This window comes from Lissotriton helveticus, chromosome 3_1 (assembly GCF_964261635.1).
Source record: "Lissotriton helveticus chromosome 3_1, aLisHel1.1, whole genome shotgun sequence".
Lineage (NCBI taxonomy): Eukaryota > Metazoa > Chordata > Amphibia > Caudata > Salamandridae > Lissotriton > Lissotriton helveticus.
In genome coordinates this window covers 1,758,439,849-1,758,465,090 of record NC_136061.1, presented here as the reverse complement: position 1 = coordinate 1,758,465,090, position 25,242 = coordinate 1,758,439,849, and the positions used below count along the sequence as shown (strand labels likewise).

The following is a 25,242-nucleotide window of genomic DNA, read 5'->3' as shown; positions in this document are numbered from 1 at the left end:
CAGGTAAGAATGTATTCCTAAGTTTATTTTAATGTAATGTAATGTAGTATATATACTATGTAAAATTTAAATACTTGCTAAATTTATTTAATTCACTCGTAATATTTGTAAATGTTTGTAATGTAACATAAAGTAGTGTTTTTTATTGCCGATGTGTAATGCATATGTTTTGTTAAACTGTAATGTAATGTATTAATGTCCTTTTTTTGGTAATTTGACATACAAAAGGGGTTTGTTTCATTTCGAAGTGGTAAATGTGTTGTAATATATTGATGTAAGTTGTTTTTTTATTATTTTTTTGTGTGATGCTGAAGTAGTCGGATAATTTGTTATTGACGTACTTGAAGTATGAAATGAAACTTTGTGTCTTTGCTGACTGTAGTATTTTTAGCAATGTATGAACGACATGTACAGTGAACTAATGTATTTTTCGTTAGATTTTTGTGACTGACTCTTTCTATGTTCGTAATATGTTTTATTGTATTTGAACTAATTCCGTCTGGATAAATGCTATTGTGTTAAGCGTTTCTTTTTTTGTGTAAATCTCGACTATTGTATTCAATGCGTCCCATTTTCCGGATGAATCGTTCTTGTTTATTTCCCTCTGAAAAATTTGATTGTTTCTGAATTTTTGTTTATTTCGTCATATTTGCTTTATATTAGACGGAATTCCGTGAGAAGAAGTGCTATTGTTGTATGCGTCCGGTTTTTTGTGTAACTGTTGACTACTGTCTTTAAACCGTCCCATTCTCCGGATGAATAGTGCTTGTTTATTGCCCGGCGAAAAAGTTGCCTGTTTCACTTGTGTCTTTGTATCTCCTCGTCCTCGCTTCCTGCCACATATTTGTATTTGTTTCCTTTGTGTAATATTGTTGTAATATCGTACGAATTAAATTTACTTTTTGGCCCGAAGACTGATTAACATCCTTGCATCCTTTTAGGTCAATGATGTTAAGTTTTTTTTGTGTCTAACGTATCTGATGCTATACTCCGTCGACCCCCTTGTTTTCCGTCCTGAAATTTCTTTATGTGTAAGAAAATGGCCTAACATTCCTCAAATTGCAGAGTGGGTGAATGCTGCAGAGTGGGTGAATGCTGCAGAGTGGGTGAATGCTGCAGAGTGGGTGAATGCTGCAGAGTGGGTGAATGCTGCAGAGTGGGTGAATGCTGCAGAGTGGGTGAATGCTGCAGAGTGGGTGAATGCTGCAGAGTGGGTGAATGCTGCAGAGTGGGTGAATGCTGCAGAGTGGGTGAATGCTGCAGAGTGGGTGAATGCTGCAGAGTGGGTGAATGCTGCAGAGTGGGTGAATGCTGCAGATTGGGTGAATGCTGCAGATTGGGTGAATGCTGCAGATTGGGTGAATGCTGCAGATTGGGTGAATGCTGCAGATTGGGTGAATGCTGCAGATTGGGTGAATGCTGTCTATTGGGTGAATGCTGTCTATTGGGTGAATGCTGTCTATTGGGTGAATGCTGTAGATTGGGTGAATGCTGTAGATTGGGTGAATGATGGAGATTGGGTGAATGATGGAGATTGGGTGAATGATGGTGAGTGGGTGAATGATGCAGAGTTTCTGAAAGATGGATAGTGTGTGAATGATGGATAGAGTGTGAATGATGGAGAGGCAGAGTGCTGTTGCGTTTTTGAGTGTTAGTGTGTGTAACTGAGGGTGAGTCGTTGAGGGTGAGTGAGGGTGATGTTGAGTGAAGGTGAGGGTGAGGTGTTGAATGGTATTGAGGGTGAGGGTGAGGTGTTAAGGGTGAGTGAGTGTGACTTGTTGAGGATGAGTGAGGGTGAGTGAGGTGTTAAGAGTGAGGTGTTAAGGATGAGATGTTGAGGGTGAGTGATGGTGATGTTGAGTGTAGATGAGGGTGATGTGTTGAGTGTGAGTGAGGGTGAGTGATGGTGAGGGTGAGTGAGGGTGTGGAATTGTGGGTGAGGTGATAAGGGTGAAGTTAGTGAGGGTGAGGTGTTGAGGGTGAGGGTCTGAGGGTATGCTGTGCTGTACCTGCTCCGTGTGTGAGGGAAGCTTGCACTGTTGCCGCCTGTGCTGTACCTGATGTATGTGTGATGAAAGCTTGCACTGCTGCTGTCGGTGCTGTACCTGTTCCATGTGTAAGGGAAGCTTGCACTGCTGTTGGCTGTGCTGTACCTGCTCCGTGTTTGAGTGAAGCTTGCATTGCCGTTGCCTGTGCAGTACCTGCTCCGTGTGTGATGGAAGCTTGCACTGCTGCTGCCTGTGCTGTACCTGCTCTGTGTGTGAGGGAAGCTTGCACTGCTGCCGGCTGTGCTGTACCTGATGTATGTGTGAGGGAAGATTGCACTGCAGCTCTCGGTGCTGTACCTGTTCCATGTGTAAGGGAATGCTGTTGCCTGTGCTGTACCTGCTCCGTGTTTGAGTGAAGCTTGCATTGCCGTTGCCTGTGCTGGAGCAGCTCCGTGTGTGATGGAAGATTGTGAGATCTGGCATAACGGAAGGATTGGTAGTGCGTGCACAGTTTTTTTTTTTGTTTGTTTATTGTTGTAGTGAAAAGTTTTATGTATGCACTGTGTATGTTCTCTTTGTGTGTTTTCTTTTTTATATTTTCTTTATTTCAGGGAATGAGCTGCTACGATGGACAGGTAATGACAAATTAATTTGCATAATATTGAAGCGTGTCTTTGTGACTTTTATACTTTTGTTTATTGATTTGCTTATTGTAAAGCTAATGTAATTATTTTATTAGGTCTCTCTGCTCGCATGTACTTTCTGCCTGGCTTCTTGCATTTGATTTTTATTTTATCAATGGCTGCTATTTCGGTGTATTTGTTGCCATGGATTGTGTTCCGTTTTGCCGTACGTGTTTTTTGGTCGCACTTGGCTTGTGTATACGTTTCTAAAATTATTTAGTGTATGTAATTAAAAGTTTTTTTTTTTCTGTTCTAGTAAAGGGTATTACGCAATGTATTCCCTTTACGTTTGTTACGTAAGGGATGTTAGCGTTCTATTTTTTAATTGATGGTGATGTAATTATGAGCGTTACGTAATTTTTAGCCAATCGCAGCTCTACGTTGTGTGACGTAGCGTTGCATTTGACATGCGTCAACGGGGCTTTTTCCAAATTGATGTGAATGTTCGTGCGGTAAAGGTGTGTTATTCCTCCGTGTTTGTTGCTGCGTCGTTGCGTGTGTGAGTGGCGTGTGTGAGTGGCGTTGCGTGGCTGAGTGGCGTTGCGTGGGTGAGTGGCATTGCGTGGGTGAGTGGCGTTGCGTGGGTGAGTGGCGTTGCGTGGGTGAGTGGCGTTGCGTGGCTGAGTGGCGTTGCGTGGCTGAGTGGCGTTGCGTGGCTGAGTGGCGTTGCGTGGGTGAGTGGCGTTGCGTGGGTGAGTGGCGTTGCGTGGGTGAGTGGCGTTGCGTGGGTGAGTGGCGTTGCGTGGGTGAGTGGCGTTGCGTGGGTGAGTGGCGTTGCGTGGGTGAGTGGCGTTGCGTGGGTGAGTGGCGTTGCGTGGCTGAGTGGCGTTGCGTGGCTGAGTGGCGTTGCGTGGCTGAGTGGCGTTGCGTGTGAGTGGCGTTGCGTGTGTGAGTGGCGTTGCGTGGCTGAGTGGCGTTGCGTGGCTGAGTGGCGTTGCGTGGCTGAGTGGCGTTGCGTGGCTGAGTGGCGTTGCGTGGCTGAGTGGCGTTGCGTGGGTGAGTGGCGTTGCGTGGGTGAGTGGCGTTGTGTGGGTGAGTGGCGTTGCGTGGGTGAGTGGCGTTGCGTGGGTGAGTGGCGTTGCGTGCCAGAGTGGCGTTGCGTGCCAGAGTGGCATTGTGTGGGTGAGTGGCGTTGCGTGGGTGAGTGGCGTTGCGTGGGTGAGTGGCGTTGCGTGTGTGAGTGGCGTTGCGTGTGAGTGGCGTTGCGTGTGTGAGTGGCGTTGCGTGGCTGAGTGGCGTTGCGTGGCTGAGTGGCGTTGCGTGGCAGAGTGGCAGTGCGTGGCTGAGTGGCGTTGCATGTGTGCGTGGCGTTGCGTGTGTGAGTGGCGTGTGTGAGTGGCGTTGCGTGGGTGAGTGGCGTTGCGTGGGTGAGTGGCGTTGCGTGGGTGAGTGGCGTTGCGTGGGTGAGTGGCGTTGCGTGGGTGAGTGGCGTTGCGTGGCTGAGTGGCGTTGCGTGGCTGAGTGGCGTTGCGTGGCTGAGTGGCGTTGCGTGGCTGAGTGGCGTTGCGTGGGTGAGTGGCGTTGCGTGGGTGAGTGGCGTTGCGTGGGTGAGTGGCGTTGCGTGGGTGAGTGGCGTTGCGTGGGTGAGTGGCGTTGCGTGGGTGAGTGGCGTTGCGTGGCTGAGTGGCGTTGCGTGGCTGAGTGGCGTTGCGTGGCTGAGTGGCGTTGCGTGGCTGAGTGGCGTTGCGTGGGTGAGTGGCGTTGCGTGTGTGAGTGGCGTTGCATGTGTGAGTGGCGTTGCGTGGGTGAGTGGCGTTGCGTGGCTGAGTGGCGTTGCGTGGGTGAGTGGCGTTGCGTGGGTGAGTGGCGTTGCGTGGGTGAGTGGCGTTGCGTGGGTGAGTGGCGTTGCGTGGGTGAGTGGCGTTGCGTGCCAGAGTGGCGTTGCGTGCCAGAGTGGCGTTGCGTGCCAGAGTGGCGTTGCGTGCCAGAGTGGCGTTGAGTGGGTGAGTGGCGTTGCGTGGGTGAGTGGCGTTGCGTGGCTGAGTGGCGTTGCGTGGCTGAGTGGCGTTGCGTGGCTGAGTGGCGTTGCGTGGCTGAGTGGCGTTGCGTGGGTGAGTGGCGTTGCGTGGGGGAGTGGCGTTGCGTGGGGGAGTGGCGTTGCGTGGGGGAGTGGCGTTGCGTGGGGGAGTGGCGTTGCGTGGGGGAGTGGCGTTGCGTGCCAGAGTGGCGTTGCGTGCCAGAGTGGCGTTGCGTGCCAGAGTGGCGTTGCGTGCCAGAGTGGCGTTGCGTGGGTGAGTGGCGTTGCGTGGGTGAGTGGCGTTGCGTGGGTGAGTGGCGTTGCGTGGGTGAGTGGCGTTGCGTGGGTGAGTGGCGTTGCGTGGCTGAGTGGCGTTGCGTGGCTGAGTGGCGTTGCGTGGCTGAGTGGCGTTGCGTGGGTGAGTGGCGTTGCGTGGGTGAGTGGCGTTGCGTGGGTGAGTGGCGTTGCGTGGGTGAGTGGCGTTGCGTGGGTGAGTGGCGTTGCGTGGGTGAGTGGCGTTGCGTGGGTGAGTGGCGTTGCGTGGGTGAGTGGCGTTGCATGGGTGAGTGGCGTTGCGTGGCTGAGTGGCGTTGCGTGGCTGAGTGGCGTTGCGTGGCTGAGTGGCGTTGCGTGGGTGAGTGGCGTTGCGTGGGTGAGTGGCGTGCGTGGGTGAGTGGCATTGCGTGGGTGAGTGGCGTTGCGTGGGTGAGTGGCGTTGCGTGGGTGAGTGGCGTTGCGTGGCTGAGTGGCGTTGCGTGGGTGAGTGGCGTTGCGTGGCTGAGTGGCGTTGCGTGGCTGAGTGGCGTTGCGTGGCTGAGTGGCGTTGCGTGGCTGAGTGGCGTTGCGTGGCAGAGTGGCAGTGAGTGGCTGAGTGGCGTTGCATGTGTGCGTGGCGTTGCGTGTGTGAGTGGCGTGCATGAGTGGCGTTGCGTGGGTGAGTGGCGTTGCGTGGGTGAGTGGCGTTGCGTGGCTGAGTGGCGTTGCGTGGGTGAGTGGCGTTGCGTGGCTGAGTGGCGTTGCGTGGCTGAGTGGCGTTGCGTGGCTGAGTGGCGTTGCGTGCGTGAGTGGCGTTGCGTGCCTGAGTGGCGTTGCGTGGCTGAGTGAAACAGGCAGAAACGTAAATGGAGAGGGGGGTGAGAGTTAAAAGAGAGAGTGAAACAGGCAGAAACGTGAAGAGTTAAAAAAAAAAGCAAATGAATCTAAGCTGCGAGATGTGGCATAACAGAAGGATTGGTACTGCGTGCACCGCTGCTTGGGGTATCTGCGAGATTTGTGTAAGTAAATGGAGAGGGGGGTGAGAGTTGGAAGAGAGAGTGAAACAGGCAGAAACGTGGGGAGTTAAAAGAAAGAGGGAATGAATCTAAGCTGCGAGATGTGGCATAACAGAAGGATTGGTACTGCGTGCACCGCTGCTTGGGGTATCTGCGAGATATGTGTAAGTAAATGGAGAGGGGGGTGAGAGTTAAAAGAGAGAGTGAAACAGGAAGAAACGTGGAGAGTTAAAAGAAAGAGCGAATGAATCTAAGCTGCGAGATGTGGCATAACAGAAGGATTGGTACTGCGTGCACCGCTGCTTGGGGTATCTGCGAGATTTGTGTAAGTAAATGGAGAGGGGGGTGAGAGTTAAAAGAGAGAGTGAAACAGGCAGAAACGTGGAGAGTTAAAAGAAAGAGCGAAAGAATCTAAGCTGCGAGATGTGGCATAACAGAAGGATTGGTACTGCGTGCACCGCTGCTTGGGGTATCTGCGAGATTTGTGTAAGTAAATGGAGAGGGGGGTGAGAGTTGGAAGAGAGAGTGAAACAGGCAGAAACGTGAATCTAAGCTGCGAGACGGAGAGGGAGGGAGAGAGGAGGAAAAAGAGAGGGGGAGTGAGACAGAGGGAGGAACACAGTTAGAGTGAGACAGAGGAAGACAGGAGAGAGGGAGGGGGAGCTATAGATGTAGGGAGAGCGCGAGAGAAAGAGAGCGATAAAATTATGTGTATGCCGGGAGGGCTCAGTGCACGAAGCCTTCGGCTGCAGGGTCCTGTGATTAACTTCATGGTCAGTTTTATGTTGTTGCTGTCCCTCCAAGCGCAATGCCGCTGCCAGCAATACCAGCATCAAAGAAAACAAGACGGAGGGAAGAGAGGGGAGAGGGGAGAGGGGAGGGGGGAGGAGAAATGCGACACGGCGGGAAGGGGCAGGCAGGATGACTCAGGGGAGGGGGCGGAGCGGGGCAGAGCGGCATGTGGGTGTGAACAAGCCGGGCCTTTGAAGTGAAGCTAAGTTTCACTTCAAAGGTGTCGGAGGAATGCGGGCGGCTGTGCACGCGCTTTTAAGCTCAATGCACATGCGCATTGAGCTTAAAAGTCACGGGCACTGCAAGGAATCGCCACGATTCCTTGAAAGTTAGATAAAGTCTGGATGAGCCCCTATAGTCTCGCTTGCTCGATGCGCATGCGCATCGACAGGCGAGACCTAAAAAACAACATTCGCACATCCGGACCCAACACTAGATGGCAGCAGTATGCAAAGCATCTCTATCAACAGCCACACATGCCTCGAACAATTATATAGCCACCGAGTATGGCTCTTATCTAGCTCTCATGCAAAGGTTGATTTTTAATTCCAAGCAAAACGATGTTTGGGTGCTCTATTTCCCCTACAAACTTATTATAGGACATTTGTCGAACTTTTAGTACCAGAATCTGGTCATTTAAATGTGTTTTATTCAACAACTTAATGAAAATACAAAGTTGACTCTACTCAACAATCGAATTGAGACCAACCTTACCCACACTGCAGACCGGCTTTTTACTCAGAATTTGAAAGATCATCTTTCAATCAGCACCACATATTGAAAGAGTTTTAAGGATGCCATCATTCACGATTCTGAACTTTGAATTTCTGGCATCTTGTCTGAGTTTATAGGAACCATATTTCAGCCCATGCATATTTGTAAACTTTCCTTTGTACCTAGAAATGTGCTCTTGTGGGTGAATATTAGTTCAGCAATAATAATTAATGAAACTCATGCTTTTGCTGATAAGCCATGCTTTATTATTCCTAAAGATAACATGGCACTATGGAGTCTAATACATTTGGCCTGAAAGTAATTTTTTGTTTATATTTTGGAAAGGTAATTTTTTACCGTACATTTTCACCCACCTCTTCTACTGGTCAACCGTCATTGAACCCTGTTATTATTTTTTTCGATTTAAAAAAAAAATAAGAAACAATGACTTTGCGTTTGTCCTTGTGGCTCGAGGGTTAAGAATATATTTAACTTAAGGCAACCTCATAACCTCATGCACATAGCTTCTTTCATTAGGTTCAGTTATAAAACAATGAATGGCGCTCTATGTGCAGGTCTGCGGAAAATTCCACAAGTGTTAAAGCTTTAAAAGCATGCTACGTAGCAACATCCCTCTCCTGGAAATTTCCAAAACTGTAACTTGGTGGTTTTAGCATTTTCTTGAGCTACTTAGCTAGTTAGCTACCTTCTCCTCTACCTTCAGAATTGCTTTAAGCCACATACAAAAATATCCTCACTTGTAAAAAATTTAAGACCGACCACAGATTTCGTGTTTGCAAACAAAGCTAAATGTTAGATCTGGGGGTCTCTAGTTGGCAATGGTATTCACCTTTGTCCAAATAGGGACCCTTACTTCTATGTCAGGATAAGGGGATTACACTCCTTAATAACCCCTGCTCGCCCCCTTGGTAGCTTGGCACGAGCAGACAGGCTTATCGCAGAGGCAGTGTGTTAAGCATTTGTGAATATACACAGTAATACGATGAAAACACTACAGATGGACACAGCACATGTTTTTATAAAAATAAGTATTCTTTATATAGAACTTAAACACAAGACCACAAACGACATAAATCCACAATACTACACTTAAGATTGCTTTAAAGATGATAGAAGCTACTTAGTTCAAGTTGATGATAAATGCAACAAAGTTCTCAACAAAGTACCTGGATGCGTAACGCAAAGTAAACAAACGGCTCGCAAAAGGGGAGATGCGTCGGTTCCGTGATCCAGGGGAAATGATGCGTCGTGCCTCAATGCTTGGGCAGAGTAGGGGATGCGTCGTGATCCTTACCGGTGCGGAGTTGATGCGTAGATTCTCGCATGCGGGCACATTGCAGTGAGCAAGATGGCACCTTGATGCGATGCGACGATCCGGTTGCGATACGAGAAGATGGCGCCCTTGATGTGATGATGCGATGATAATGCGTAGCCACCCTGGTAGCCTTGCGACATCTCTGTACTTTGGAGCTGCGAAAAGCCTTGCGACACGCTTCTCCGGTGTTGCGATGGCGACTATCACGATGGCGTCACGCTTCTCCGGTGATGCGACAGCACACAGCTTCGATGAACACACGCTTCCAGGGAGATGTGGCGAAGGATCGCTTCTCCGGCGATGCGACGATTTCAGCTGCAGCGGTGACACGCTTCCTCTCGAAGCATCGCGCTTCCAGCTCCCAGCGACACGCAAATGTCTGGAGTTGATAATTCCCAGCAAGGAAATTCAGAGGGGAGCTGGAGATTAAGTATTTTGTCCCTGACACTTCAGCAGGAGGCAAGCACAGTTCAACCCCTTGGAGAATATTCAGTAGATAATGAAAGTCCTTGAAAAGTTCCTTCTCCTTTCCTTGGCAATGAAGCAACCACTGCAGGCCAACCGAGCAAACAGCACACTGGCAGAGGGGCAGTAAAACTCCTCCAGCTTCCATGGTTCTTCTCCTTGGCAAAATGTTTCTTGTTCCAGAAGTAATCTAATTTCTTGGGATCAGGGTCCCAATATTTATACCCCCAAATCCTTTGTTCTCTGAAGGCAGAGAGGCCTCTGCCTAGTCCAAACCAGTTCCTGAGCACTTCGTTTACATGACTCCTTCCTTCCTTTCACTGTGCAGGGCAGAGACATCAGCCGCCCCACAGGAGGTGGAGCCAGCACAGGGGAGGGAAGAAGCAGCTCTGGAGCACTTTGTTGACATGATTCCTTCTCTCCTTTCACAGTGCAGGGCAGAGACATCAGACAAGCCACAGGAGGTGGAGCCAGCATTGTAGAGGGAAGGCCCAGCCCTATTCAGGTCCCAGGTGCAACTCCACCCTCCCATCTAGATGCAGATCTCTATATTCACCACTGGGCTGCCCCAGCCTACCTCCTGGAATCCCCCAGCCCTGTCACTCACAAACCCAGACAAGGAATACACAACCTAGCAGAGGCAGGCCTGGACAGTTAGGCAAGAAAATACCTACTTTCTAAAAGTGATATTTTCAAACACAGAATATTAAAACCAACTTTACTAAAAGATGTATTTTATTATTCTGAGTTCAGGCATACTAAATGCGAATTTCTACCATGTTCCCTGAGTCAGTTAGGATTATACGACTGTAGCAATCTAACTGCCCATTCTAGCCTATGGAGAACAGATAGCCTTGCAATAGTGAAAAACGAAAATGGCTGTAATTCACTATTAGGACATGCTACACACATCAGAGCATGTCCTACCTTATACTTACAATGCACCCTGCCCTTGGGCCTACCATAGGGGTGTCTAATATGAAGCAAAAGGAAGGTTTAGGGACTGGCAAGTGGGTGCACTTGCCAAGTCGACATGGCAGTGCTAGACTGTACACAGGCCTTGCAATGGCAGGTCTGAGACACACTTTACAAGCTGATTCTGTGGGTGGCACAACCAGTGCCGCAAGCCCACCAGCAGAATTTGATTTACAAGCCCTGGGCACACATGGTGCACTGTACTAGGGGCTGACAGGTAAATCAAATAACCCAATCATGGAATCACCAATTAGTACATCAATTAAACATAGGGAGCACTTGCACTGTGGCAGTGGCACAGTGCCCAAAGCATATAACCAGCAAAAACATATCAAAACAGAGGAGGCAATCCGTCAAAAATGGAAGGGAGACTCACGCCAATGATGCCAGATCTAACACTAAACTTCCCTCAAGTGAATGAGCTTGGGTCATCGCTGTCTGCTCCAGAGGAAACTAAACCCCAAATGGCCACTGAAACATCTATGGTTACGAGTATGGTAAAGTTGTTTGGTTCTCTTCACATTTATGTATTTATTTGCGGTCTTCTATAGTGTGAACCAGATCCTAAGGGGTATCAGAGTGCTTTACGTCAGTCATCGTAAAAAATAAAATGTGTGATCAAAACAATACCTGAGGGGAAAGATGTTGCTGACTAGGAAGGATTTTTAGTTCTTTTTTGAAGTAGACATGGGAGGGGTTGGCCCTGGTGGCAGGGGGAATGGCGTTCCACATTTCGGCTGCGGATTCTGAGAAAGTTTTTAGGAGATTTCTAAACTTTTTGTCTGCCAGGGTTACTAGGTGTAAGGAGTCAGAGCTTCCGCTGGAATGGGAGTCTCCTGAGATGGTTAGTTTATTAGGGATTACATTTGGGTTCTCTACTCATACCAGACTACATAGGTTACTTAATAGTGCATGACTTGATTCAGATTTGCTGTGGAAGAAACCGGTTCATGAGTGGCAGGAAGGTCCAGACATATTTCATTTTCCAATACACTCACATACCTGATCAATGGAGGGGTTGACTGCCCCTTCTCAGCTGGACTCCCAAAAGGGTGGATGAACACGGGCTCTGACCCTCGTCGCTGGAGGCTACCCGCCAGCTCAGGACCATCCCAGCAGGCCATGCTTCGAGCTTCGGTGGGGCTACTGGAGACCTGGCGACGGTAGAGGTGGTTGGCTCCCTCTAGGGTGCTGGGGGCACTGGATGACGAGTTAGGGCGGGTCGCCAAGCTCTCTGGAACATTGACAGGATGAGGCTCAGCAGACTGGCGAGGCCCTTCTGAACGATCTAGCATCGAAGATGGGAAAGGAGAGACAGAAGGCAGACAAGGTTTATAGCAGCTGAACCTCACAATCATGGCTTTCATTTGATATCTTGTAACAATTGGTCCATTTGCCATAAGCACTCTAAACCCAGCATTTCATATTGACTTTAACTAGGGATTTAAGTGAGTCGGGTCTTGCTCAGCACCAGCAGTTCTAAAAAGCAGGTGCTGAGACAGGTCCCTATTGAGCTCTCCGTTTTTGCCCTCACCCTCAGGATGAAAAACTAAATCTTAACTCTGCAGCAGTTCCACCCTTCACTGATTTGATGCAACTTCAAAGAGACCCATTATAGTTCTTTCAGTCTCATCATTTGAGAACGGAGGCATTTTTAATATTCTATTCAACAAAGTCATAGTTGTAGCATATTTATAATATGCAACTAAAAACCAATGGCAAAGCCAATATTCCTGGCAGGTTATAGGTCTAATATTACTTGTTGTAGTATATATTTGGATGCAATGACAGAAGCAGCAAATTACCAGACGGACGGCACACTATACTAAACACAGGTTTTTAGCTTACGTGTTTTAAGCTTTGCCCTAATTACATCGACCACGACCCTTTGATAGACCCCCCCAAGTTGTTCATCCCACTTAAAGACCTGACTTTTACTTACATCTTTCAGCACAAAAGATGTTTTCTTCAGGTCTCAGCTACCTTTTGATGTGAATATCTTTCAACTATTGCCAAGAACTGATACTGAAATTAAGAGGAACCAGACACGTAAAATGTGAAGGGTTGCTCTCAGGTGAGTCACTATGTGCAGGGCCACAGGAATTAAGTGGCAGGGGAGGATTAAATTATACATCAGTCTTGAATTAATTATGTGGCAAGAAAATGCAACTCAGGAGGCCTAATGTATATTACTTCTTTATTTTGGCATTTTTAGGTTTCGCCTGCACAGCGCTTGTGAAATCGCTTGTATTCAATAATTACTGTGTTAATTCACTTTTGTGTGGAACCTTTTTTTGTTAACCTCTTATGGCTATACACATTTACGATACTTCTTCTCAAGCGGTTACACTGTTTTGTCCCCATTTACTCTCAAGAGAAGCTGTCTTCCCATGGAAAAGGCAGACCGCTTCTAACAGTATGCTGGAATGCTTGCTTTTTATTACTTCATTGTGTAAAGAAGATGCTTTAACCTTAGGACTTTTATGGCATTTCCTATTCATGCCACAGTACCTTTCTATGCACTGCGTAGCCAGAATTGGATTGATTTTTTTCAACATAATATATTTGATAATTATGATCAAATTCAAAATGTTGTGATAAACATTGCGCGATAAAAATAACATTACTATACAAGAGCTATGCTATATTTTAGTACTAAACAGGCAACCACAAGTGCAGTTACCCTGAAGGCAACAGGGTCATGATTTTGAATGGTACCGCAGGGGCAGGGGCTCTGGAGCCAAAAGTTGTCAGAAGTCCACTAAACACCAAATATTGCTATATCTTACTACTAATCAGGCAGTTACAACTGGAGTTATATTGCAGGCAACATTATTTGAATGGGCAGCAGATGCAGTGGCACTGTGTCCAGAAGTTGTCAGAACTCCTCTAGACACCTAATATTCTTATATTTTACTACTATACAAGCAATCACAGGGGCAGTTATTTAGCAAGCGCTAAGGTGATGATTTCAATAATGCAGCAGGTGCAGTGGCATCAGGACCAACAGCTCCAGGCGCCACATTAAACACCGATTATTGCTATATTTTACAACTAGACAGACAGTCACAAATGAAGTTACCTTGCAGACAACAGGGTCATGATTTGAATGGTGCAGTAGGTGGAGTAGCACCGGGGCCAAAAGTTGTCAGATCTACTCTAAGCACATAGTATTGCTATATTTGACTACTAAACAGGCCGTCACAATTGAAGTTAAAAGGAACATCATTTGAATGGTACAGGAGGAGCAGTGGCTCCGGGGGCCAAAAGCGCTAGGGACCCACTAAACCCAGATTATTGCTAAATTCTACTACTAAACAAGACAGTCACAAGTGCATTTATCCAGCAGGCAACAGAGGCATGTTTTCAATGGTGCAGCAGGTGCAGTAGCACCACGAGCAAAAGCTCTAGGCATCCCACTAAACGCCTAATATTGCTATATGTTATTCCTAAACAGGCAATCACAAGTGCAGTTACCTTGCAGACAGCGGGGTCATGATTTGAATGGTGCTGTAGGTGCAGTGGCACAGGGCCCGATTGTTGTCAGAACACCTCTAAATAACTGTTATTGCTATATTTTACACTATACATGCAGACACAATTGCAGTTATCTTTCAGTTAAAAGGGGCGTGATTGGAGTGGTACAGCAGGTGCAGTGGCACCGGGGCCAAAAGCTCCATGGACCCCACTAAACACAGACTATTGCTAAATGTTACTACTAAACAGGCAGTCACAAGGGGAGTTATCTAGCAGGCACTAGGGCCATGATTTCAATGGTGGAACAGATGCAGTGGCACCGGGGCCAAAAGCTGTCAGAAATCCTCTAAATACCAAATATTGCAGTTTTTTTACAACTAAACAGTCAGATACACATGCAGTTTCTTTACAGGAAATAGGGTGGGTCATGATTTGAATGGTGCAGCAGACGCAGTAGCACAGGGGCCAAACGTTGTCATAACTTCTCTGAACACACTATTGCTATAACATCAATTAATTCTATTAATTCCCTCTTTCAGTTTTCAAAATGTTGTTATTCCTTACCCGCACTATACCACTAGTAACAGCACAATATATTGACTTTTTGTACACAAACAAGTCATAACACTGTAACAGACTTTCTGTGACTTATATTGTACAACTACTCAGCAAGCTACAATTTACAACAAACACAGCTTATTAATCACATAGGCGAAACATAATGCATTTACCTATGTTTGTTACACATTTTAACAGTGTCTGGGTGAAGATTTCATCTCATGAGTACCAGTTCAACACACAAAAACAGCAATAAGCAACAGAAAGGTGGCCAGTCAACCTGCGCAAAGGGCCTTCCACTGCGCAGCAACACCCATTGCTGAATGCTTACACATTTTTGATCCGCTTGAGCTACAAACATTTTTTGGTTCAAATCTGCAGATTGTGCAGAATATGGTAGATTGTATAGTAAATGCGACTAATCCATTAAAATGTGGAACATTCAGTGGCTGCAAAATCGCATAATTCCAAAGGCCCTGCATGTCTAGCATTTCCCTCCTACTTTGCCATGACAAACACCCCTCTTCCAGCCAGTTCCCAACAAAGGAAGTCAGGCAGAAGAGACTAGATCCTAATCATGGGCTTAACCATGCTGGGAAGATGAGGCGCTGACAGAAGCTGAAAGAAACAACACTCAAATGGTAGGAGCAAGGATGTAGGGGTCTGCAGTGGAAGGTGAAGAAAAAAGTCTGCTGGCGCGAGAGGGTTCTAAAAACAGAGGAAAAAGAGGTGAAATGCTTTAAACAATGTTGTGTTGGGCTGTCTGAATTTAAGTCACGTCTTTCACATACAAACCAACACTTCCACCATTTGTCGTTGGGTTGTCATGCAACACCCTCACAACACTATTAAGTATCCTGTACTTTACATCAGCAGGCAACTCCTCCCTAGAGAATCCTATTTTTACATTACTGAACTTTAACACTTGGCTCTTAAATAAGCCTTTGACTCCTTACAGTATTATATTTAAGGTTGGGCCTTCCCTTTGTTTTCCCATCATGCCTTGTTGGTTAGGCTCTCCAAACAAAGACACTTATGTCAATATCTTAATATGATTCCTGTCATTACAACCCTTTGAAATCCATATGGTTCATTGCCCTGGACAGCGACAGGCCAATAATGACCGTCAATGATCCTTTCATCAGTCTCCTAAACCTGAGCGACTTCATCTAAGGGAGTAGGGTTGAAAAAAGGTCTGCGCTCTCCTCTGAGCTTCTACTTGTGATTCCACCTGCTCACCATTTAAAATATATCCCCTTGCAGACAGTTCACAACATGGGAAGGCAGGCAAAAGAGGCTGAATTCTAACCAGGAAGTCAGGCAGGCCGGAAGTATGAGCCATCCGCTGGAAGTTTGGAAATGTTATGTTCAAATAGAAGGAGCAAGGGCGTGAAGGGTGCAGAACGGGATGTGATGGAGGAAGTCTATGGAACGAGAGGTCAGAACACGGAGGGGAGACATATTCAGAACTCAAAGGAAAGAAGGAAAACTGTGCCCACACAAAACACATGTGAATGCTCCCCATGATATCTGGGTGACCCAGTGTTACTGGTGTCTGGCAAGGGTTACAGTTGTAGCTATTGGAGCCTAGAGCCCAGATTAAAGGCCCAACAGGTCTCTACGTTCTAGATGGGCCAGTTCTCAATGATTGTTGCAAAGGTTCATAGCATCTATAGGATTGGATCTTAAAATCTACCAGTCACAGTAGAGTTATTCTGGTGGCGGAGAGCACAAGTGTAACAATGACACCCAAAGGAAGCCACAGTGGAATTAGTAGTCATTGGCTACTAGACAGACTGAGGAAATAGGCGACTGTGACTTCAACCAGTGATCTCTGATGTAGGAAATTAGCCCTTTTTGAAAAGGTCATCCCCCCCCCTGTTTTTGCCCGAAAACTGATGTGACTTCGACTGAAGTGCACTGGGTTACAGCTAATCAAGTCCCCAGTGCCAGAGCTCTTTTCCAAAACTACAATTGTTTCCTCCAATTGTCAAAATCTTTAGCACCCTTTGTAAGTCCCTAGTAAATGGTACCCTTGGTACCTAAGGCTTGGGGTACTAAAGAGGGCCCCTAAGTGCAGCAGCATGAAATGTGCCCCCCAAGGGACCCCTCACCAATAACATACAGGGCTGTTATCGCAGGCTGCATGTCTTGGTGAAGACAAAAGTTAAAACACGACATGTTACACATACCTGTGTGCCATGTTGCTTAACACTGCATATGATATTTGTAAGTCACCCTAACAGCAGGCCTGACACCCCTAAAGCAGGGTCCTGAATATTACATGTGAGGGCATGCCTACATGAGCAGTTATACCCCTGTGGTGGTTAATCCTATTACTGCCAGTACAAGTGACCAGGGAAACCATTTAAAACAAGTGCTGGACACTGGTGAAAATGAGTTGCCCAGCTACATCATACCATCAATGAAGATAGGGATGCTTGGTTTCAAACATCTCGTATTCATAAACCCACACTGATTCCAGTGAAGGATTTACCTATACATGCTCCCAGAGGGCACCTTAAAGTGCCCCCGAAAACCTACTAGCATCTGGTGTGCTCCCTGACTGGTTTCTGCCAGCCTGCCACCCGAGACACTGTTCTGACCTCCTAGGTTGAGAGCCTTTTGCTCTTAGGAGACCCAGAATGAAAGCCTGTCTGGGAAGCGGGTGTGACGTACCCTCCCACAGGATGACCTGCTGATTAGCCTTTCTAGGCCAGCAAGCTGCAAAGAGCTGCTGCCTTTGAAATGCAAGTCGGGCTCCCCTCACAGGACAGAAAGCCAACCCCCATTGTCCACAGCCCTCTTGCACCTGGACAAGTGGGAGAATTAGCTAATCAGGTAGGCGTGCCTCCCCCAGGCTAGTACCACTCTTAAGGTGTGTTAAACTGAGAGGACACCATTTTTCAGAAGTAGCCATCTTTGTGATGGCATACTTAGGAATTCTGGGACAGGGTTATGCCCACTTCCAACAGGAAGTGATCATACATACAGGTCATAGTGACCCCAACGTAAGTAGCCATTTGACTACTACCAAACACTCCCCTAGCGCCCCATAATTCAGTATTTATGGTAGCCCGCTGGCACCAGAGGAGCAGATCCTGATTAACCTGAACAAATAAGACAGACAAGAAGAGTCACACAGCAAGACCAGAAAACCCAGCAACTCACTTGATGCAAACCCTGTCGTCCTGTCTGTTGACTTCACCTATTGCACCAGAATTAAACTCCAGCTGATGTCCTGCAGCTGCTGAGTCCCCAAAACTCGGGAGACCTGCCAGCCTTTACCCAGGAACCAAGACTTCCTGAGGAACAGAACTGTCCCCTGCATCCTGCAGACAGCACAAGAAGTACCAAGAGGACTCCAGCCCCACCAAAACCAGCCGCCAGGCACCACTGTACCGAGCCCCCCAGCCTCTGTTGGAGTGAGCCAAATGTGTAAGCATGGTCCTCAAGCCACCGAGTCCACTGTGGAGTGACTCTTCGTGAACTCCCTGACGTCGCCTGCAGCCTCTTTTGGCAGGCCCCTTCAACTGCGAGTGTTGCAGGACGGAAAAACCCAACACCCCAAAGACCCTTGGCACCTGAACGCCCTGTCCTGAGGAGACAATGAGCAAAGGTATCCCCATATCCCCCAAAATCGCAAGAACTTAAGCCACTCGTTGGTCTTACCGGACAGGTCCCCAGTCCCCTCCTGCACCCTCTTTCTACTGCAACCGCTATCCATAAGTTAACATTGGGAATCCAACGCTGTTTTGCAAATCTGCACTAAGTCGCCCTAGTGCCTCTGGTTGTATTCTGCTGGAGCTGCCTTGGACCTTGCCCACCACTCACCTTAACTCCTGGAGAAGGGTTCTGTAAGTTGCTGACAAAAACTGGTAAACAGCATATGATTTTCCTCCCATAGGATAACATTGCAGAATTTGCTAGGATAACATTGCAGAATTTGCACTAGGTGTAGACTTTTTGAACTGAAAAAAATTCATATTGGAAAACATACTTATCTAATAACGTTACTTGCCATTTTTAGGTATCGCAGACCTGTGTTGCAGCGCGCATGCGCTGCTTGCTCTGCGAGGATTATTCTAATCAAGCAGATTTCAGGAGTGGAGTCAAGGCTCAGCCCCTTCTTTCCATTGGCTTGCGTCATCGCTGATGCTAAACGCTGGCTTTGGATTGTGAGAGAAGCTTTTTAGTCCCTCCTTGTTACCGCCCAGTCTCCTTTTGGCCCCGCCCACACGAACTGGATGTTTTACTTGCTGCAGTACAGCTTTTAAAGAAGACCATGGCGCGAAAATCCCTCAAGCGCGCGCTACTCAGTTCCCACTGCGTTGCTTTGCAGGCAACTGCCCACACTATAATAGCTAAACCTGCACTTGATGCTCCACTCAATGCATAAAGGTCAAACAAATGCCAGAGTTATATCCAGAACTCCTCATGGTCAAACCGGACCACGTGGCTGGTCAGACGGATTTGTCTTATTGCGCCGCTCTGGACTCTGGTTCTGCCAATCAGATTCAGGGTTCAAGAACACAACTGTGTCATGGGCAAACACTGTAGTAACAGTTGCCGATTTCCAAAGCAAATGGATTCGCATCTGCTCGCCACTGGAGCACTGGTAATCACCTCAGATGCAACCAAGCCGAATCTTACAACCATGTAGCAAAGACCACCCGAATAGCACACACTATATGTTTTTGAAAACATACGTACGGACAAGTTTTTTCCTATTGTGCGACTTTGCAATTTTTTCACTGCACTTAGGTGTGACATTTCCGTGCCTTTTTCGTGACACACTCGGGGAAACATCTTATTGTTGTAAAATGAGTAGAATCAAAGTTATTACTACAGCCATTTAAATTACCACCGTTTGTGACACTTGTGAAGTCGAAAGACCCCATAAACAGCCCGTCCCTTGACATGCATCCAATTTCATATCGAAGAACGCACAGGCTTTAACATGCTGCGCCTGACCCACAAAACAGTGCGACATCAACTCCACAGATATATGGAATTCTTCCAATGTCAGCTGCCAACCTCTGGGATCCTACAGTCTCTGCAAAAATCCAGATACTCATGTCAGGAAGGAAAGTCCTTGCACATCGAAGGCACCACACACAAGAACCGCTTTCAGGTGCCAGGAACGCAATCACTTGAAGCCCAGAAATGCCTTGGAACCACATGCATTCTGCTTTACTTGCAGACTCCAATGGCTCCAAGACATCAGGGGTAGAGGATGTCCTATATACATGCACGCATCTCTGTTCTCTTCAGTCATGCTTCCCCTGACTGGTTACTCAGGATGTGTTGGTGCTATAGAAATCGGTTGCACATAGTAAACAAATGTCATCAGGCCCATCCAAAGCAGAACAATCAAAAGGGTCATACCAGCTGCGTGACCCAGTACACACCAAGAGAGAACAATCCCACCTGCAGTGACAGAACACTTACATTCAGAGATAGCCACAGAGCGCAGCAACACACGCACACACTGACAGAATACACACGCACACTTACGCAACCAGAAAGCAAGCACACTGAAATAATTTTTTTGCCTAAGTTTGGAAGTCACTCCTTTAACCAAGGAGACATAGCGCGGTCAGAGATTGTGCAACCTAAAACACCACTTCCCCTCCATGCACCCTCCCACCCTTACCACATACTCACTCCGTGCTGTGCTTTTGACGGGCAATGGTGGGGGCATCTCTGGACTTGAGGACGACTTTGTGCTTGGTCGATGGCTAGCGACCTCTATAGTCTCATACGTCTTGTTAGTGAGGTCCACCCCGGCGCAGCTCCACTGGTGTTGGGGGAATGGAACAGATTTCCCAGAAGGTGAGGGGTAAGGTGATCTGACCGACCTTTGGAGAGGGCTGACCTGTAAGGGAAGAACATATTACCATGAGAACCACCAGGTGTGCAACTTAGAAACTACCACAGTATGTGCTTCCTTATGTGTTGAATGGCACTGAGAAAAGCCACAATCTGCTTTCCAGGTGGCACAGGGCTGATAAAATCATACACCACGGTGTCTTGCACTAGAAAGGCTGAGGCCAGCACAGTCAATCCCACCCCCTATGATTCCAGGTCACTAAATGCAAAGTAGTCGAGCGTATGTGCACAATTATGTGACAGTTGGATGTGATTGAGAAGGAAAACACTCAAGATTTGAAGGCAGACATGAGCAGCAGGTGAATTATGCTAGACTGTATATCTAAACTGGCTGAAGACCCACAACCACATACCTTGCACTTATTTTAAATATATTCATCTCTGCTGCTCTGCACCTCTCCAGAATATGTAACCGACTATTCTCCCAGCAGACGGCTCTGCTCTGCAGATGCTTCTTTATCGTTGTGTGACACTGCCTCATTTCTTGCAATATTTGTCCCCATAACCTACTCTGACCTACGCCCTTCTAGCACATCCACTCATTTATTTTGAATGACTTCTTCAAACCACAACAAAAAACTTCCATGTTCAGCAATGCAAGCTCTTCCATCCAGCAGTGTTCCTTCTCAGCACTGCCACTCTCCAAACCTGCAGAGCCTCTACCTCACTTCTATATCCGAAAACTGTAAGCCCAAACTTAGTTCATAATGTACAACTCCTATGACTGCTGCCCTTCTACCAACATCATTCACTCTACTACTTCCCCACCCTGCATTACATCTAAAAACTCACTCACTTCCCAGGTCTTACCAATCAGTCACCCAGCTCTACATCAAGCACTGTACTCATCCCCAAACATCACCTTCCTTTCTCAGTCCTACCACTCTGAGCTTGCACTATTATACTATGCTAGATTCCACAGACCACTTCCATCTCAGACTTACCAGTTCCTTTCCTCTAGTTCTATTTTATTACACTCCTATCTACTTGTCACTCCCTTCTCTGCCTTATCAAACCTGCATTAAGTTGATTACTGCACTTTCCTACATCCACTCCCATTCACTTCTTAGCACAACTACATCCGCACTCTGCCATCTCTAACGCTACCCATGACTTCGCCTACCATTATTCCCTTCCTAGAATAATCACTTACCTTGCACTGTTTGCCACCACCATTGTGCCTCCTCCTTAACATTTAGATCACCCCTGTGCCTGCAACCTTCTCAAATTCACCTAATTTTGCGTTAGTCCGTATCCTCATCCCTTTCGAGTCGAATTTCTTAAAGTAAAGAGCCCAGTATTCCCTCTCTTTGGACCATTATACCTGCGCAACCCTAAGCTACAAAGAATATTTTGAAATTATGTATTTTTATTAAATTGTCTTATACTAAGGACATCCATAGCTGATTGTTACTTACCTGTGGCAATAGTTTTGCAGCTTGTTGCTATTCTAGACTAGTGCTATTTTGGCCTGTTAAGAAATGCTACATGGCCTTTTCAGATGTACAAAGTGCCAAAATTGGTTGCAATTTATGATTTCTAAACAGTACAAATAGCAAATTGGAACCACCATTTAGGAATCGCAAATAGGGATCACCTATTTACGATTCCTAAAGCACATATAAAAAGTATTTCCTAAAAGTGAATTGGGCATTAAGGAAATGCAATTACCACCGACTTCGTCGATGGTAAGCATGTGCAAAATAAAAAAAATGCATCTCAAAATGCATTTTTTTGTGACATGATGCGCCCCTATGCGCACTAGGAAATTCGGAGTGCATTATTTTCTCAGATAGCTTTGCCGTGCCTGCAAGACACACTTTTTCTGCTAACGCTTTTAAAAAATTTTATAGCACGCATTTGCAATGCAATAGGTCTCACATGTGCAAGAGCTTAAGCTATTGGCATTGTAAAGGACAATGACTTATTTATTTGTTTTAAAAACAAGGCATACATAAAAGGCATTGTCATTTACAATAGCTCAAACTTTCATAAATGCGAGACCTATTGCATTGCAAATGCTTATTTTAAATTGCTACTGCTCTTGGCGTGTCCATACAGTAATGTGCAGTAGAAGTGTAAACAAAACCACGTCACCATCTTGCAAATGTCATTTGAGGCTACATTTCCATTATAGAATGGCATCACAACAAGGGGTGCAACTATGGTGGAGTAAGCTTGTTGCTGCACATGTAACATTTTGCATGATAAGTAAAGAAACATTAACAATCTAGCACGTGTATCCTTAGTACCTGGCTTCTCCGATAACCGCGGAAAATCAATACAAAAGGTTGTCTCAGACGGAGTAGATTAAAATTAAAATAGGGTGATTATTTAATCCATTGTCGGTTTATTGTCAACGTCAGCATTTGCCATATAGACACTCGCCTAAAATCGACATGTAAAAACATTTAATAGGGTGCTTTTTAAAGATCAACCACTAGATGGCAGAATAACATACAACATGAGACTTTAGATTTTGTTTAAATCAGCAAATAAACATGTTATGAAGATGATCATGTTGTGGGAAACCTAATGCTTTTCTAGAGTTGGTGGCCGCAGCAAGCTCTACACAGTGACCCTGGCTCTCCTCGAGGGAATAAGTGGGCGAACACTGGTACTGCTCGACACGCAGGAGTCAGCAAGAGAAAGGCATTGCGTGAGGGCGTGCAAGAAAGACACCGGGAGAAAAAATATGGCAGCCAATGGCCACATCAAAGGTTCTGGAGGGTCTGAGGAGCTAAGAGATACCAAAAAAATAACAACAGCTGAAAATAAATGACTCTTACCCGAATCGTGTAAACGCCTTATGGCGGCTCCCAGTGATCTTAACTAGCCCTGTAGACTCATATGGCCTGGTTTACCATCAATGTACCCATATACATACGACTTACAACATTTCAATATTTACACTAATCACATCAAGAGCCACCTCTCGAAAATACAAAGCTGGCTGTGCAGGCATAATATGAAATTGATTTAAAAGAAAGCTGAAGGGTTGATCAATAACATTCCGAAGCAGTTATAACGCAACAGTCAAAAACCAGCCCAGAGTACATACAAAATGTCACATCTCTAAGATTCATGCCAATAACAAACAAACTGAAAAGTCAGAAAAGAAATCAATGGTAAAAGTATATAAACATCCTCAAATCAATAAAGAAACATTATATGGGAAGAGGATGTAGCCTAACGGTTGACCTCGAAGCTGCGGAACTGGGTTTGTGTCTGGCAAGTCCCTTTGATTCTGGGCAAATCCCTTTAGGCCATATGTATCAAGTCTTTTTCCCGTTTGCAAAAGGGCAGATTCTCAGAATCAGCCCGTTTGCGAATTGGAAAAAGCCTTTTGGGATGTTTCATCCCAAAAGGCCATCGCAAAATAGAGAACTGCAAAATTTGCGATTCTCTATTTCGCAAATGCAATTAAGGAATTGTAAATTGCGATTCCTTAAATGCAATTCTGGAAGCACCAGAAATTTGCTATTTGGCCTTAAGGAATTGCAAATAAAACCAACTTCAAGTTGATGGTACTTTGCGATTTTCTTTAAAACATCACTTTTTTGATTTTTTAAAAGGGCCATATGTCGCACATACATGCCCTAATGGGTGCAACAGGGTGTCCTTTTGGCACCCTTGCAACCATGAAATTGCATTCTCAATTTGTGATTCTCTAATTGGTAATCGCAAATTGAGAATGTCTTCCCATTCATTCATATGGGCCTCCTAGCCCATAGGAATGAACGGGAAGGTATTCCTTCATTGCGAATCTCAATTTGCGATTCACAAATAAGGAATATGTAGGATTCGCAACATTTTTTGCAAATCCTACATACATGCATTTTGCGATTCTCTAAAAATCGCAATTTGAGAATTGCAAAACTCTTTTTTGATACATATGGCCCTTAATCTCTCCATGCTCAACAAAATGAATGTGTACGTCTGTTATGCAACTGGTGCTCATGTAAAGAGCTCTGATACTTTCGGGTCAAATTTGCGCTATAGAAAACAAAATATGTAGGAAACTCAAACAGATCACACAAGCACAGATTACGGAATGTTCATATTCGCCAAACTCTCTGCAATGCTGCTGGAAGACGGTTTATGGGTGAGGAAGGTTGAACATGTTTACATCAACACTCATTAAACCTTGAAGGCTCCCATTCCATGCTGCACGTTCAGATCTGCCTGCATTCACTTCAAAGCACTGAAAGTGAACATCCGTCTCTACCTTAAAAACAAACTAGTGCTACTAGGCAGAGGAAGACACATGCACAGTACAAACTACCACCTGGAAACACGTTCCGGCAAAAAAACCTCCACCCTAGCTCGATCCGTTCTCGGGTTTTGTCCCTGAGGTTTGTTATGATACCTCTATCAGACAAGGCCCAGCTCTCAAATACTTCCAAACAGATTAAAAACCACCTACTTGTGAGATTAAAAGCTGTGCTTAATTTGAGCCGGTGGTTTCTGGTGCTGGGATTGTCACTTAATTGTCAGCACTGGTACTTATGACAACGCACCACATGGTGGCGCCGTTTGTGTTATTTAGTGATGAGCAGAACAGTAATTTAATAATTTAATATACAATAAAAATAACTAATACCTGCCAAACAAGCCGTTCTTATAGTTTTGGGGGCCTCCAATAGTCTGAATTGTTAGACTTGCACACAGGTATTGCCATTAGCAGGACTTGCATGGGCAGTAGGTGGTGCAAGCTGAAGTGGCACCTACATTCTTACAAATTAAGATTACATTAAGATTAAAAGATACCTCCTAATGGGCTCCTATCTCTCCTCCTCTTCCCCATCCACAAAAATGACAAACGACTCCCTTCTGAGAAGAAGCAGGAAGAAAGCCAGTGCAGGATCCATAAACTTTGCTATTTCTTGCCTACAACTTATACCGTGTCAAAATACCATACAAACATTTTCCCATGCTTTATGATTACAGTGTTATGAGCACCTTGAACACAATGATACCTTGGGCCTATTTCTAAAACCCACATATAATTAAAGCCTTATCAAAATATCTAATGTACAACCAGCTTTTCCGTCCTCCTTTTATGAGCATTTTATTTATGCACCTTCGCAGTCATACAATGCCTTATACATGTACATATGTGGTGCTTGTAACC

General features: G+C 46.1%; 1 protein-coding gene across 1 annotated transcript in view; it reads right to left on the bottom strand.

Moving 5' to 3' along the window:
* ASAP3 (ArfGAP with SH3 domain, ankyrin repeat and PH domain 3) overlaps nt 1-25,242 on the bottom strand; it is a 329,849-nt gene that overhangs the window by 23,370 nt on the left and 281,237 nt on the right. Inside the window, exons 22-23 of the mRNA XM_078682583.1 lie at nt 19,884-20,094; nt 11,184-11,469 (exon numbers count right to left, since the gene is read on the bottom strand). Of these exons, the coding sequence (XP_078538709.1) occupies nt 11,184-11,469; nt 19,884-20,094 (497 nt within the window). The remainder of the gene's footprint in view (nt 1-11,183; nt 11,470-19,883; nt 20,095-25,242) is intronic.